General features: G+C 40.7%; 1 protein-coding gene across 9 annotated transcripts in view; it reads left to right on the top strand.

The window, feature by feature from the left end:
• The window catches only part of LOC139407014 (filamin-A-interacting protein 1-like), a 45293-nt gene that overhangs the window by 16774 nt on the left and 12292 nt on the right, over positions 1 to 16227 (top strand). For all 9 annotated transcript variants that reach the window (XR_011634051.1, XM_071150266.1, XM_071150263.1 and 6 more), the window contains exons 3-4: positions 1467 to 1640; positions 2161 to 2339. Coding sequence is in view for 8 of the 9 variants with exons in the window: in XM_071150266.1 (XP_071006367.1) it covers positions 1467 to 1640; positions 2161 to 2339 (353 nt within the window). In the remaining variant the exon portion in view is untranslated. The remainder of the gene's footprint in view (positions 1 to 1466; positions 1641 to 2160; positions 2340 to 16227) is intronic.

The raw sequence follows: 16227 nt of genomic DNA, 5'->3' as shown, positions 1-16227 counted from the left end.
TTATGACAACTACTGTGGGGCTCTATGAAGGGAGTGATGCTGCTGCCATCAGTGCACCCTCATCTCTTTCTACATCCAGCTTATTTGTTTAGGCATGTTGATGACTTTGCAAAGTTGCAACTTGGGATAAACAACACGTCCTCCTCCTACACCTTATGTTGAAATCCAACCCTAAACATGTTGAAATCCAACATGCTCTGAATGTATTATCAACACAAGGTCTTGTGAACACAGAAGAATGGTCTTGTTCACACTAAATTACTTGCTAATGATATTCTAGAACAGTGGTACGGCAATAATTAAACTCTATTAATCATTTATAAGGAGCGAGATAAAGAAGGGTCTTGTCCTTCGGGAATGTATAATGTGTCCCAAATGGCAGCCTATTCCCTAGTGCACTACTCCAACCTGGGCATATGGGGTCAGTTGAGAGAACTTTTGGATTGCAGTTGTATGAGAGGAGACACTCAGGGGTCTAACTAAGGAGAACAGCACCCCCCTGTGGGGAAAGTTGAGCTCAGTGCAGGAAAACCACTATGAATGAGCTGTTTATTTTAAATAGTTTTAAGTGGTTACTTAAATATTAGAATGATCATACTTCAAAATGGTTGTATAGGGTCGCCCATGTATATTCTCTAACCCAGGGCTCTCCAACCCTAATCTAGCACACCTGACTCTAATAATTAGTTGGTTGATAAACTGAACCAGGTTAGTTATAACTGACATTGGAGCGAAAACCTACAGAAGGGTCTCTCCCCAGGAACAGGGTTGGTGAGCAAAACTGAACTTTTACCAATAATTTCCTTTGACGGAGCTGGTCGTCACGCCATACAGAAGTTAAAAATACAACTTAAAAGTTATCAAAAAATGTATAAATATTTATTAAAAACAGATCAGAGGATAAAACATACAACAAAAAAGGCTACAAAAAGAATAACACTTGAACCTTAAAATACATCGCATGTCTAGCCTCTTACCACATTGTCAAGAACTCCCCAAACTCTTCTCAACCTCCATTTTTAAAGGAGAAACGCAATCAGGTGTGGGCAATAACCAATTAGGGGTGTGGCCCACAAACCTGCATACAATTAACTAGACCAGACAATTGACCAACCAAACAAACTGAAGGACATGTAGTTGAAAGATTACGTGGACTTACATGGATAAAAGTATGGAATAATGATAAACCTGGGCCCAGTTCAACAAATGCAGTTCTCACAACACATTTAAAACAGTTAAAGGGGGAAGTAGTATCTTCACTAGGACACAAGCTTCACATTTCCCGACTCAAAAACAAAAGCAACCTCCAAGTGTCACTACTCACAACAACAAAGCCACATCCGTCAATTTGAAGTGGTTCAAATGTCATCGAGAGTAAACAAGGTAAAAATAATGTTATTGTCTTTGTCCCTGTGTAAATGGTTCTTAGGTGACCTAACGTGTCCCCCTGCTCCTTCTGTCTGTAGGCCAGAGAGGATATCATCCACATGCTGAAGTCAGAGCGTCCGCGACCCAAAGCCCTGGAGGCCCATTACGGCTCAGCTGCCCCCATCAAACCCCTCCAGGCCCTGCAGAGAGACAGCCTTCTGACCAACACTACAATGCTTGGGGACAACGTCTATGAGATGCCCATGCAAGAGGTGAGTACCAATATAAACAGTTTTGTCTCACAGACGAGACATAACATAGTAAATGTAAATCTGGGACACTCACATTTGTATTATGTTTGGTATGCTTACATAAGGCAATCTCATCACAGATGATTTTAGCTCATTCGCAACTACTTATTACTTTTTAGCTACTTTGCAACTACTTAGCATGTTAGCCTACCCTTCCTCTAACCTTAACCCATACCCTAGCTATGTTACGTTTACCCCAGAGTCCAGGTTGCTATAGAAGTTAATATCAAAATAAATATAGATGAACTATAAATCGCTATACAGTGTTGATAAAAAGGTAAATGTTTTTAATGATTATACTGGATAGATACGTGTTTGAATGACTCAGCCATGGTGTGTGCTCCAAATGACACACTCTTCCCTAATAGCGAATTATTTTTTATCATATGGGCCCAGGTCAAAAATAGTACACTATATAGGGTGCAATTTGGAATGAAAACATGGTGGATGTCATTTGAAAACCTTCTAATATGTTGATCAGTTGGACCGGCTGGAGGACAAGCATCGCGAGACGTACAGGCGTATGCTGGAGCAGCTGCTGCTGGCCGAGAAGTGTCACCGCCGCACGGTTAATGAGCTGGATAGCGAGAAACGCAAACACACAGACTTCATGAACAAGAGTGATGACTTCACCAACCTGCTGGAGCAGGAGAGGGAGAGGTGAGAGAGAGTTGCATGTTCCTTATTCCATGTGTGTAAGTACAGTGGCGTACCGCAGTTTTGCTAACTTTCTGCAATTCTACATATATTGCCATGGTGCAGAGAAATGTAGTTTTATAGCTTATAGCTTAGCTCATGCTATTCTACATGTTTTGCAATGAGGCTAAGAGAATTTAGAATTTTTAAAGCTAATTTCCTGCAATTCTACACTGCCATGAGAACTTTTGCAGTTTTATAGCTAATCTCATGCTATTCTACACATTTTGCCATAAGTCAGAGAAAATGTTCCTGTTTTAAAGCTAATTTCCTGCAACACATATTGCCATGGGTTGCCATGACTATTTTACACATTTCCCTATGGCTTATGGTGTGTTTATATGTTTTTGAGGTTTGGGGCCCCCGGAGCTCCTACCCCCCCCCCCCACCTTGTGGTAGCTGCAGTACGCAAATGAGTAATTACATCATGTTACAATTGGTTGTGTGCCAATCTGTCACTGCACTCTGCAAATCACAAGGCCCGCCCGCATTGCTCTAAAGTGCGACCATTTTGATCTCATACTCCTGACATTTTATTTTGGTAGCACCAGTGCGACCAGGAAAGAAATCACCCAGATAATATTTGTTCTAATGATGGGCTTCACTGTGCAGTTGTTTCCGAGTGCCCTTGAGAAAAAAACTAGTGCAGATTCATACAATGTCTGTCTACCACTTTGTGTCGCCGGGTTAGCTAAAGGCTTTCCCCTAAAACAAATTAATGTTAACTGCAAAGTAGTCTTACCTGGAAGAATTATGATGATTTGTATCAATCGGGTGGTGTTTTGTTTTGCAAACTCTGCTATTGCGGCCAAACACCAGTCTCTTGAGGTGCGCAATTGAAATTAAAGAGCAACTATACCCTTCAAAATAACATTTAATTTTTTTCCCCAGACCTCAGAAGGTCTCCTGAGATGGTTTAAGCATTGTTGTCCTTTTATAACAATGAAAAGGGGATTTTTGAGAGGGAGAACCTGAAAAACAAAACTAGGGAAATTGGGGGGAACAAATCTGAGTGCTGGTGGACCAAAAAGGTAATTCTTTAGGCCCTGTTCATAAGCCATGTCACGGGTCGTTACAAAACCAATCAGGGGCATTTGTTAAAACCTTATCCAGTCATATCCAGTTACTTTACCGGTATACTGTATCGAAACATTTGGGGGCACAGAAAGAAAAGGAAAGGGATAGCTTCTTTAGAAGACCAATGATCATAGCAATGAATGACGGATCTCTTGCATGTCATTGCTCACAACTTGACGCTCTTAAAGAGACAGTGCAGCATTTAATGTAATGCATCTCAATATGTAGTACTTTTACACAATGTAGAAACCTAATATTCCATGAATTACTTTGTAAATTTCATGACAGGTTTTTGTATCAACATTTTTATACAGCGTTATTAGTTTATAGAGCATAACATGCTTCAAAGGTAGCTAGAATTCATATAGGTTCAATATGCTAAATCTCATTCCCAAAGCATATGTTCTGGTGCTCCTAGATTTTATGTTGTGCTCCTAACCTTAAGTTGGGAGCACCAGTAAACGTTTTTAATTTAGAGCACACGGGGAAGCAAGCCCAAACAATACCAGACAAAAACCCAGGGACTAAGAGACGCTGAGGCAGTTTCAAAGAGCCCTGATGTAGCGTGTAGACACCCAAGCTAGAGAACCCCTCAAAAGAGCTTGAACAGAGTCGAGGCTCAATAGAGTGATGAATTGACTCAACCAAAGAAAAAATTAGTGCCACTCTGTTAGTTAAGTGTCCTCACATTAGACCACAATGACGTAACAATTGTTATTGAACACAGCACATATGTAGAAGAGGTACTGACATGAAGTATACATTGCTACAACTATGATTTCCAGTAATATGGCAGTATTACATAGAATATATCATTATTTTATGGCATTGCTGTTAAAAAGTTATGACACCCATTTGCCTTCATAGATATAACTGTCACAAGCTGCGATTTACCCATTAAATCATTTTAGCTTCCTTTGATACCAACAGAGTTTGACTATGGCTTTAAAACAAGGATGAAGCAGAGATTTTGTTTTTTTTAAATCCGATACCAGCAAGATGTTCCCAGGTGGAATTTACGAGGCTCATAACAGAGGTGGTATCCAGATGTCAAATCTAACCTGGCCCCCAGTACAGTGCTTCAGTGGTACCCAATTCCCCATGTAGTGCACTCCTTTCTACCAGGGCCCGTACACCATGGTCAAAAGCATTGCACTATGTAGGCAATAGGGTGCCATTTGAGACGCAGGACGGTCTGACAGTACCTCAAGACCTGCAAGTCAGGACGGAACACTGACATCATCTCTACCCAACACTAGAGACGGATCCTTATCAGATTACTATCTGATCATCCATGACGATGAATGGTTCCTCACCATCAGAACACTGCTAGCTCACACAGCACTATGCACAGCTAGTTCTACTCCAGGTGTAAAACATTCCCCAATTGAAAGACCTCATGCCTCACTGAACCATTTACCCACAACATGAAAATATTGTAGAGTGTTTTGACAGTGGGTTGCATGCTAATTGATTAGTAGTCTTACGTAAGGAACAGATGGATGTTCCTATTTGCGGAACAAATGTGGTGTGTGTGTGTGTGACCTCGTCCATGAGCGAAAACCTGCCCAGCATTGCCAAATGAATCGCTGTGTATGCAAATAATTTCTGTCACTTATAATTGACCTTGTTTTACTTTTGCTAGAATTAATTTGCTGTTCATATGTTGTTAAGGACATACACATACAAATGTGACCACTGAAGATATCTGGGCAATTCCATGGTAAAGTTCAACAAACCATACAACTCTATACACAATGACTATATTTCCAAAATGTACACTGAACATTTTACAAAAACGGTGCCTTCAGAAAGTTTTCACACCCCTTGATTTTTTTCCTATATTTAGTTACAGCCGGAATATAAATCTGATTACATTTATATTTTGTGTCACTGGCCTATACACAATACTCCATAATGTCAAAGTGGAAATATGTTTTTAGACATTTTTATTCAACCCCTTTGTTATGGCGAGCCTAAATAAGTTCAGGAGTAAAGATTTCCTTAACAAGTCACATGTACTCAGTCTGTGTTCAATAACAGTGTTTAACATGATTTTTGAATGACTACTTCATCTCTGTACCCCACACATACAATTATCTGAAAGTTCCCTTAGTCGAGTAGTGAATTTCAAACACAGATTCAACCACAAATACCAGGGAGGTTTTCCAATGCCTCTCAAAGAAAGGCACCTATTGGTAGATGGGTAAAAAAAAGCAGCCATTGAATATCCCTTTGAGCATGGTGAAGTTATTCATTACACTTTTGATGGTGTATCAATACAGCAATACAGTCACTACAAAGATACAAGCGTCCTTCCTAACTCAGTTACCTGAAAGGAAGGAAACTGCTCAGTTTTCACCATGAGGCCAATGGTGCTTACAGCATTTAATGGCTGTTGACTGTGATAGATGACAACTGAGGATTGATCAACAACGTAGCAGTTAACTATGTCCTGAATTCAAAGCGTTATGTTTGGGGCAAATCCAACACATCACTGAGTACCACTCTTCATTTTTTCAAGCATGGTGGTGGCTGCATCATGTTATGGGTATGCTTGTCATCGGCAAGAACTAGGGAGTTTATGATAAAAATAAACGGAATAGCGCTAAGCACAGGCAAAATCCTAGAGGAAAACCTGGTTGTCTGCTTTCCAACAGATACTGGAAGACAAATTCACATTTAGGCAGGACAATAACCTAAAACACAATTAAGTGATAATGCCCGAGAAGCCAGTGTTTGGAAGCTATTGGCATGGGTGTTGTGCTCTCTTATTAGGACACTGTTCAGAGGAGCTAGCTAACAACACAGCTAACACAACTTCAAACTGAAGCTGGAAAGACTGCAAACTAGCTGTTTTCAATTGACATTTCTTTCTATATGTCCATAAAAATTATGCCATCTGATTCATGATTTCGACTGGCTGAGAAACGCTGCCCGCCTTTCTGTCACGTCCCGACTCCTGACCCCTACATGTTCATTACTATGGGACAGTTGGAGATCGAATTTGAATATTGAAACAATGTTACAAATGTCGGAGAGACCTACAGCAAGGTTTATACAAAGCTCTGCTGTTAAACTAAATGTTAGTCGAAAAGAAATGTGAGAATGTCTAGATGCTTTTTATAGTGGAGATTACGTTTCGAACTTCCCTGCCTGGGCTGATGAGACAGTGGATTGCGCAGTCAGATGGAACAGAGTAAATAGGCATTTTAACATCATAGATTTAGCCGGTGGTAACTTGTGGAATAGACACCGGCTAGAATGCTCTTTCAACCAATCAGCATTCAGGATTAGGCCAAATATACACGGCAGTTGCTTACCAAGAAGATGTTGAATGTTCCCGAGTGGCCTAGTTACAGTTTTGACTTAAAATAGGCTTGAAAGTCTATGGCAAGACTAGCTGTCTAGCAATTATCAACAACCAACTTGGCAGAGCTTTAATAATTATTTTAAGAATGTGAACATTTTGTACAATCCAGGTGTGCAAATCTCTTAGACTTATCCAGAAAGACTCAAAGTTGTAATCGCTGCCAAAGGTGATTCTAACATCTATTGACTCAGGGGTGTGAATACTTATGTATATTAGATATTTCTGTATATCATTTAATATAATTTAGCAAAACATTTTAGAAACATGTTTTCACTTTGTCATTATGGGTTATTGTATGTAGATGGAAAAAAATAATTTTGAATCCAGGCTGTAACAACAATGTTGAATAGGTCAAGGGGTATGAATACTTTCTGAAGGCAATGTAGTTGAAGAACAGTACAGATGTAAAGATTTGTACAGAATGATGGTAAAATCTTCCTCAATTTGTGACCACGTTTTCCAAACACTAAATATCTAGTCTGAATTAAGATTAAAAGATATCTGCAGAAAGGCAGCTGCGTAGGCACTAGCTATTATCAAAGCCAGCTTTACAGAGATGTTCAAGTCCGGGCTCTGGCTGTGCCACTCTAGGACATTGAGACTTGTCCTGAATCCACTTCTGTGTTGCCTTGCCTGTGTGCTTAGGGTCGTTGTCCTGTTGGAAGGTTTTCATCAAGGATCTCTGTACTTTGCTCCATTCATCTTTGCCTCGATCCTGGCTAGTCTCCCAGTCCCTGCTGCTGAAAAACATCCCCACGGCAAGATGCTGCCACCACCATGCTTCACTGTGGGGATGGTGCTAGGTTTCCTCAAGACGTGACACTTGGCATTCAGGCCAAAGAGTTCAATATTGGTTTCATCAGACCAGAGGATATTTTTTTCTCACGGTATGAGAGTCCTTTAGGTGCCTTTTGGCAAACTCCAAGCGGGCTGTCATGTGCCTTGTACTGAGGAGTGGCTTCCGTCTAGGCACTCTACCATAAAGGCCTGATTGGTGGAGTGCTACAGAGATGGTTGTCCTTCTGGAAGGTTCTCCCATCTCCACAGAGGGTCACTCTGACAGATCTAGAGTCCATCTGGTTCTTTTTCACCTCCCTGACCAAGGCCCTTCTCCCCTGATTGCTCAGTTTGGCTGGGCGGCCAGCTCTAGGACGAGTCTTGGTGGTTCCAAACGTCTTCCATTTAAGAATGATGGAGGCCACCGTGTTCTTGGATCTTCAATGCTGCAGACATTTCTTTTTTTGTTCCCTTCCCCAGATCTGTGCCTCGACACAATCCTGTCTCGGAGCTCTACGGACAATTCCTTCAACTTCATTACTTGGTTTTTGCTCTGACATGCACTGTCAACTGTGGTACCTTTTTATTTATTTATATAGACAGGTGTGTGTTCCTTTACAAATCATGTCCAATTAATTGAATTCACCACAGGTGGACTCCTAACAAGTTGTAGAAACATCTCAAGATGATCAATGGAAACAGGATGCACCAGAGTCTTTTGAGTCTCATAGCAAAGGGTCTGAATACTTATGTAAATACTTTATTTTTTTTATTTGTAATCAATTTTAATTTCTAAACTTTTTTTCGGTGTCATTATGGGGTATTGTGTGTAGATTTAAAAAAAAATGTTTTAATAAAATTAATTTTAGAATGAGACTAACAGAAAAAAATGGAGGTTTGAATACTTTCCTATGGCACAGAGGGGTCAGATCTTCACTTAAATGCACTAAATACATGTTAATGCCTGTCACTGCCAGAAATACATTTTGAGCACACTGTTTTCTTATCTATGGCATCAGGCTTCTCCTGGTGGATATGACAGACTGCAACATGGTTCAATCTGCATTGTCATTGTTGAGTGCAGCCATGGCTTCAACCAAATTAAATCAGAATGCAGGCAACGTTTTAAAGCACTTGGGCTACAGTCAGCAAAAGTCAGTTCAACTGATAGTTCCAATCTGTGTGCGATGTCAATTGCTGTGCAACATGCTTTACCAGACTGCTTTATATATATATATATATATATATATACAGAATTTACAGGAATTTTTTTCTATTTTCCGCAGAGAATGCTGCTGAAAATCTGTAGAAATCCTTTATTTTATTTGTGTTAACGTAAATTCCAAATTCGCACCTGATGACCTGTTCATCCTCTCCCTGTGCCTCAACATGGGTGGTGCTCTCCCTCTCTCTACTGACTCTCTCTGACCCCTGCCATGACAATCAAATGAAATCAGAATGCAGGCAACAACTGTAAAGATGAGGAATTTAACTGATAGTGCCCTTAACTCAAATTCTCACATGACTTGTTCGTTTTTACCCTGCCTCAACACGGGCAGGGCTTTCTCTCTCTCTCCACTGTCTTTGAACCCTGCAATAATCATGACCGAATACCATTATCATATGACACAAATGTCTGGCCTTAACAATGATGGGGTTAGCTCATTAACATGAATTAAGTTATGCTTTCATTAGCTAAATTATTGATTTACTGTCTGGCAATATAGCTGGCTAGCTGACTACATAGTACCAGTCTATTATAAATTGTTCCATGTAACTAGCTAGCTATTTAGCCATTCATTTATTTACTTAGTCCTCTGCACTCCCCCAAAAAGTCTTATGTTCTGTATTTTTCTCCTCTTTGGCATTGACATCTCTACTAGCTACTTTTTCACAAAGGCAAACACTGACTCGCTGAGTGCTGTTCATCTGAAGCTGCAGTTGAAAAAGGAAGATCCAGATACAGTGATAGCTAGCTAATGTTAGTCTAGCTAAAATAGCGAAAAAAGCATTAAATCACTCGGTATAAAACTATTTTTAGTATCTCATAACCAATAGTTTGCTAGTTACACAACATAGCAATACATTTATGAAATGTTCATAAACTTGTACTAATTTTCAACATTCAAAACATGTATGCACTCGTGAATATAGATGCCCAGGGCTTGAGAATAACTTTTTTCATCACCATCCCAGAATCGTCCCGAAGTGCAATTTCAACTATCCCAAACTGAAGATGAACATCCCAAATTAAAATACTTTGTTTATTTTAGTTTTGATTTGCCAACGTGTCTACTCTAGACCCTAGGTCATTCAGTGACTTAAAGGCAAATAAGAGTACTACTGAAATAAATAAATAGGGCTGTCAACAGAGCCAGAAATTCACACATGTAAAAAGGCCAATTAGAATAACATTCAAATCTATTTTGCATAAATGCACAGGTAACTGACAAAATTTAAAGGAAAACTTGAGGAAATGAGGGATACAAAGTATATTGAAAGCAGGTGTGGTTCCTGAGTTAATTAAGCGATTATGCTAAGGGTCATGTATAAAAAGCTTTCAAACACTTGTAGAATCTATGCCAAGGCACTTTGTTGGTGTTTCCTTTATTTTGGCAGTTAGCTGTACAACAATTAAAGTGTAGCCTAGGTGATGTCCACACTGATGCTGATATGAGGAAGGTGCCAGGAAATATAGCCACACTTTCAGGCTTTTAATTACATCAAGGCTAAACTGCAGTAATGTTTGACAAATATAATGTAGGATTATTAACATTAACATTTAATGGCTTAATTCTGACATGCGAGGCATGGTTAGTTCACAAGAGTGGAAAGGCAGGCCACTGGCCAGTGCGTGTTGCACACATCACCCACCCTGTGATATGAGCAGAGGCAGTCAACATTTTTTAAAACTATTTAACCATAAACTTGATTGGATATAACCTGGAAGTTATATGCAATTTTATGAAACATGTCTTACCTTGTTTAAGAGTACACTAGCCAAAATCAGACCATAGAAATGTTAAGGGAATTATTAAACCAGCATTTATATCAAGTAAGGCAATTATTAAACCAGCATTTATATCATGTTCTATTGGTTTTCAAATCAACCTTCTTTCATTGTCCAGCAGCCAAAGAGACAATCCGAATCATATTAGCAAACCATGCTAGTTGTTGCATCTTTAGCTCTCCCCTCTTTCTAAAATTCTAACATTTTCAGCTCTGTCACAGGAAACCACTGGCATATGCAGTGTGCTTTCCAGAACAGTGTGTTCCCGCTAATTACGTTTTGGAACAATGCACACACGGTGTAGCCTACTGCCGTGTGTGCATTACTGCACTTATAACATGAATAAATAGTTTATCAAAATTATTTTGCTAAACGTTCTGATCTGTTGCATCAGTCTCATTGCTTTAAAATGTATCATCAGTAAGAACAAACTACGCTAAACAAATTTAAACAACATGCAACAATTTCAAAGACTTTGAGTAACAGTTCATATAAGAATAAGTCCATTTAAATAAATTCATTAGGCCCTAATCTATGGATTTCACATGACTCGTCACAGATACCTTAAAACATGTAGGGGGGTGGATCAGAAAACCAGTCAGTATCTGGTGTGACCACCATTTTTGCTTCATGCAACGCGTCACAGCTCCTTCGCATAGAGTTGATCAGGCTGTTGATCGTGGCCTGTAGAATGTTGTCCGATTCCTTTTCAATAGCTGGATATTGGCGGGAACTGGAAACCGCTGCCGCATCGCCGCAGGAAGAATTTTGGGGACGTGGGAGCTGAAAATATTTTGGCCCACGCTACAGATGTCTACAGTATCAGTCCACTAATACAGGACCAGTAAAGGCCTTAGTGAACTACTTTGGTTCTTCTTTTTTTTATCACGAGGAAAAGCATTCCTCATGAAGCTGCTTGAGGGAATGCCAAAAGTGTGCAATGTTGTCATCAAGAAAAAGGGTGGCTACTTTGAAGAATCTAAAATCTCATCGTCCGGGTTAGATGAGGGTTTGGCCAGGTGGAATGTCCTTGTCCCATCACACTCTAGCGACTCCTTGTGGCGGCCAGGCGCATGCACGCTGACTTCTGTCTCCAGCTGTACGGTGTTACCGCCAACAAATTGGTGCGGCTGGCTTCCGGGTGTGTCAAGAAGCGGTGCGGCTTGGCGGGGTTATGTTTCGGAGGACGCATGGCTCTCGACCTTCCTCTCCCAAGTCCGTACGGGAGTTGCAGCGATGGGACAAGACTAACTCCCAATTGAATATCATGAAATTGGGGAGAAAAACAGGGTAAAAAGTACCAAAAATGAATAAATAAATGCTCGCACACACGCTGTCTGCCATCTGCCCAGTACAATTTAATTCTCCAGCGTGCCAGTGGCCATCAAAGGTGAGCATTTGCCCACTGAAGTCTGTTACAATGCCAAATTGCAATCAGGTCAAGACCATTTTGAGGACAATGAGCATGCAGATGAGCTTCCCTAAGATGGTTTTTTTTGACAGTTTGTGCAGAAAATCTTTTGTTGTGCTAGCCCACAGTTTCATCAGCTATCTGGGTGGCTGGTCTCAGATGATCCCACAGGTGAAGAAGTGGAGGCCCTGGGCTAGCATGGTTACACGTGGCCTGGTTGTGAGGCCCGATGGATGTCCTGCCAAATTCTCTAAAATGACGCTGGTGGTGGCTTATGGTAGAGAAATTAACATTTAAAATTCTGGCAACAGCTCTGGTGGACATTCCTGCAGTCAGCATGACAATTGCACTCTTGTGTGACAAAACGGTACATTTTAAAGTGGCCTTTTATTGTCCCTAGCACCTGTGTTTAGGAGAAATGCTCACTAACAGGGATGTAAAACAAATGTGTGGCCAGTTTGAGAGAAATAAGCTTTATGTGCATATGGGGAAACTTCATGGATCTTTTATTTCAGCTCATGAAACATGGGACCAACACTTTACATGTTGCGTTTATATTTCTGTTCAGTGTAATTGGTAGGTCAACCTTTTACTTGCGGACGTGATCTACACTGCCAGACAGTAAATCCTAACTTTAACCATTAGTGGGGAAAAATGCTAAACTGACCCACGATCAGCATCTAAGGGCAATGTCACCCTACTCCTGTTCTCAGCCTGAGATTCACTTTGTTTTTCTATGCTGAGGACATGTAGAATGGCTGGTTCAGTGAACTGGTGAATGAATCAAGGTTTAGCGGTCTGTCGGACGTAGCATGGAGATGAAGGCCGATGACCTCAGTCATATTACCTTGTTGAAATGGCCAGTATTAAGCAAGTTGGGAACATCGAGCTGACCATCAACCGTACGTACATTTAGTTAAAGCCTTTAGCTAGGTTTATGTGGATGGAGCTTCTAGCAAATAGAGGGAGTGTTGAAAATATGAAATGTTGTAATATTAGATTTGGAGGTTTTATATTCATATTTTGTTTGAGTGGGTCACATTCAGAAACATGTGAAATGAGACTTGTGACCTCTGCACAATTCAAATGCATGCCAATTATTATAATCCACCTCAAATGCATTACTCATTTGGTTAGTAGATGTCAATCTCTGGTTTTCTAAGTTTTGAAAGGTTTTTATAAAGTAGCGTTCTACTTTATAAATTTGAGCTTTGTCTGTGTGAGTCTGTAGCAAGCAGACCCCCCCCCCCGTCACCGATGACCTCCCCCGCTCTGCTTGCAGCACCATGTGATAACACATTCCTCCCAGCTGCAGTCATCTCAGAGATTCCCTGCAGGTGACGTCATAGTGGACAACCCTGAGCACCTGTGATAGGATGCCAGTCAGTCCACAGAGGAGTGAGAGAACTTTGCTACGCCACTTAGATCTTTGTTTGCGTTTCATTCACCATGGTGGAACCTCTCCCGCTCCTTTTCTATGAGGCCTTTCAGTCAGTCGTTCTTCTTACAAGGAAATGGATACTGTATATTCTCTGAATTAAAATATATTGAAATCACCATATCTGTTAATTAAACTGAAACAAAAAAAATAATTATGTTCCAGATGAAAAAAGTATTCCAATTAGAGTAGTTATTTTCAAATGTGACTTCCTTTCTGTTTGAAGATTTGTTATAGTGATTGTTATAGTAACTGTAATTGGTATGACATTAGTTCAGTCTCTGCTGTGGGCCTAGCTTGGCCACAGACATGTTGTGTAGGAGGTTTTGGACATTCTTTGCCGTCACTGATAGGCCTCTGTCAACAGAGTGACTATGAATAGCCCTGACCACCAGGAAACATGCTGGTCACCTGCTAAAGGACTTATTCATAATGCCACGATAATCAGTGAAGTGACACCTGGCTCATATTCTTAACACTATCATCACCACTGAGAATGGGGGGGAATAAAAGGAGTATCTTGTTGCAGAACTATGTCATATCATAATTGGGCCTATGGGCTCTGGTCAGAAGTAGTGTACTATAAAGAGGAAAAACGTGCCATTAGGAGTGCAAACTTGGTCTCCTCAAGATTATCTGGATACCTTGAAGTATGCCTGTATACTCTTTCCTGAAATGCTGGGGTAGCTAATGGTAAATATTTTTCAGTGGGTCATGCAACCTTTGACTCCTGTATTGCTGTTAATCTGGAGCATTTTCTACTTGACAAGCTGCCAGGCAGATTGTGTGAGGGCCACCCTGGACCTTGTGACACAGGTTTTATGACCAGTGACGACATCCGTGTGGTATTTGCATGATTCCACTTTAACAAGACCACTAGTGTTGCTCCCAGCCAGGAGTTATGGTCTGTGTCTGGAATGACACCCTAATTCCCTAAATAGTGCACTACTTTTCATCAGGGCCCATAGGGGTTGGTGAGAGCGCTGTTATTTAATTTTTTTTAACCCTGCAGTGCTGTAAATATCTGAAACCACTCTAGGATTGGGCTTCTGGTGCAGCAAATTCATCCTGTTGTGAAAATGTACAAGTCCACTTTTACCTTACCACCTTAGGATCTGGCATCTTAATTATTACAGTTTTATTTTTTATTTAAACTTTATTTAACCAGGTAGGCCAGTTGAGAACAAGTTCTCATTTACAACTGCGACTGTAATATGGATGTAGCAGTAGCATCCTACAAAGATCGAAATTTGGATTTACTTCTCTTTGCATTCAAGGGGCAGACCATTATGAACTAGTCTGGCACTAGTGTGACATTGTTCACCAAAACAACAACTTTCCCCTTGCATTGTTGCCTTGTGTCTATGGGAACATGGTTGGTTGCAAGATGGACAAGAAACAATTGGGTCAGGCAAGACAACAGTTTGTGTGTTGGAAGTGGGAAGAAGCCCTGCTAACGTAGTATAATTCTATATACATTTACCTTTGGTCTAAAAGGCTGCTGCAAATCTACTGAATCTCACAAATACAATTCCCCTTCTCTGTTGGAGGAGAAAGGGGGAGAAAAGAGAGCAGGGGAACAGGAAAGATAGTGTGAAAAGCCTCCCCCCTGGCTTGAACCCCTCCTCTGTGGCCAAACAAGGGCAGCACCATTCTGTGGAATAAATGGGAGGAGGGATGACATCACCACCAGCTAGTGGAGCAGGGATAATTTTACACAATTCACCTTTCACTGTCCATCGATGACATGTTTGGAATTTGATGGCCATTTCCTCGTGGATTGGGGGCCTTCTCACGACACAGTGAGAGGGAGCAGATGCCTGCCTGAATACAGCTCAGCACTATCTAAAGCATGCTAGGCAAGGACCTAGTTAATCCATCCCGACCAGTACTGGGTGAGTTTGAGCTGTTGAAACTTTAAGAAACAGCGTAGTCTAGCTGTTACAGTAAGTATCATGTGCATTGTTAGACCAGCTGCTGGTGGAAAATGTGTTTGTAATGCAAAGCAACAGCGGACAATGATCCAGACTCGCTCCTGATTATGCACTGAGTTTCTAGTGTGGTTGTGTGAGAACCATATGGAAGGGACCTGTTGCAGGCAGCAGACACTCTATAGCAGTTGCACAGAGAGATAGACTCCCGCAGAGATTAGTTAAACATCTACTCACATATTCCGTTAAGGTTCACTCCGTGTTAAGGACACTGGTTGTGTTTTTTTTTTTTTTTTTTTACAGTCCAGCTAGCATGTCTCTGATATTGTGGTACTTTGCTCAGTGTGAAGGGCAGTGTTGCCCCTGTTGTGGAGAATCATGAGGGTTCAGGCTTCTAATCTGCCCCCCACCCCCTCCTTTGTTTCCTCTTCTATCATGCCTTTGCCATTTATTCTGCTTGCCTACCTCCCATTCGGGATCTCACCACTGCCCATGGGGTTTTGGGCTGGGGATAAGGAACTCATTCTGAGTCTGGTCAGGCTCCTCTACTCTGGGAAATGTTACTTAACTTTGGAGATTTGTGAGACATTGTAAGAGTTATAATACTTTTTTATTTTTATTGAAATGCTTTTTTTCCAGACTATTTGTAGTTTACGAACTCAAAGGTTCAATATTTGTAAGTACTATGTAGCAGTGTACAGGAACAGGCCTACATTGTTCCTCTACAGTGTAATTACATCAGCAGGAACAATGTAGTACATACAGTTTCACGGCCTCTTCATACAGAGGGGGATTTATTATTATTATTATTATTATTATTATTATTATTATTATT

Source organism: Oncorhynchus clarkii, chromosome 4 (assembly GCF_045791955.1).
Source record: "Oncorhynchus clarkii lewisi isolate Uvic-CL-2024 chromosome 4, UVic_Ocla_1.0, whole genome shotgun sequence".
Lineage (NCBI taxonomy): Eukaryota > Metazoa > Chordata > Actinopteri > Salmoniformes > Salmonidae > Oncorhynchus > Oncorhynchus clarkii.
Note: the sequence above shows the minus strand (reverse complement) of the source record. Positions and strands in the feature narration are given on the sequence as shown.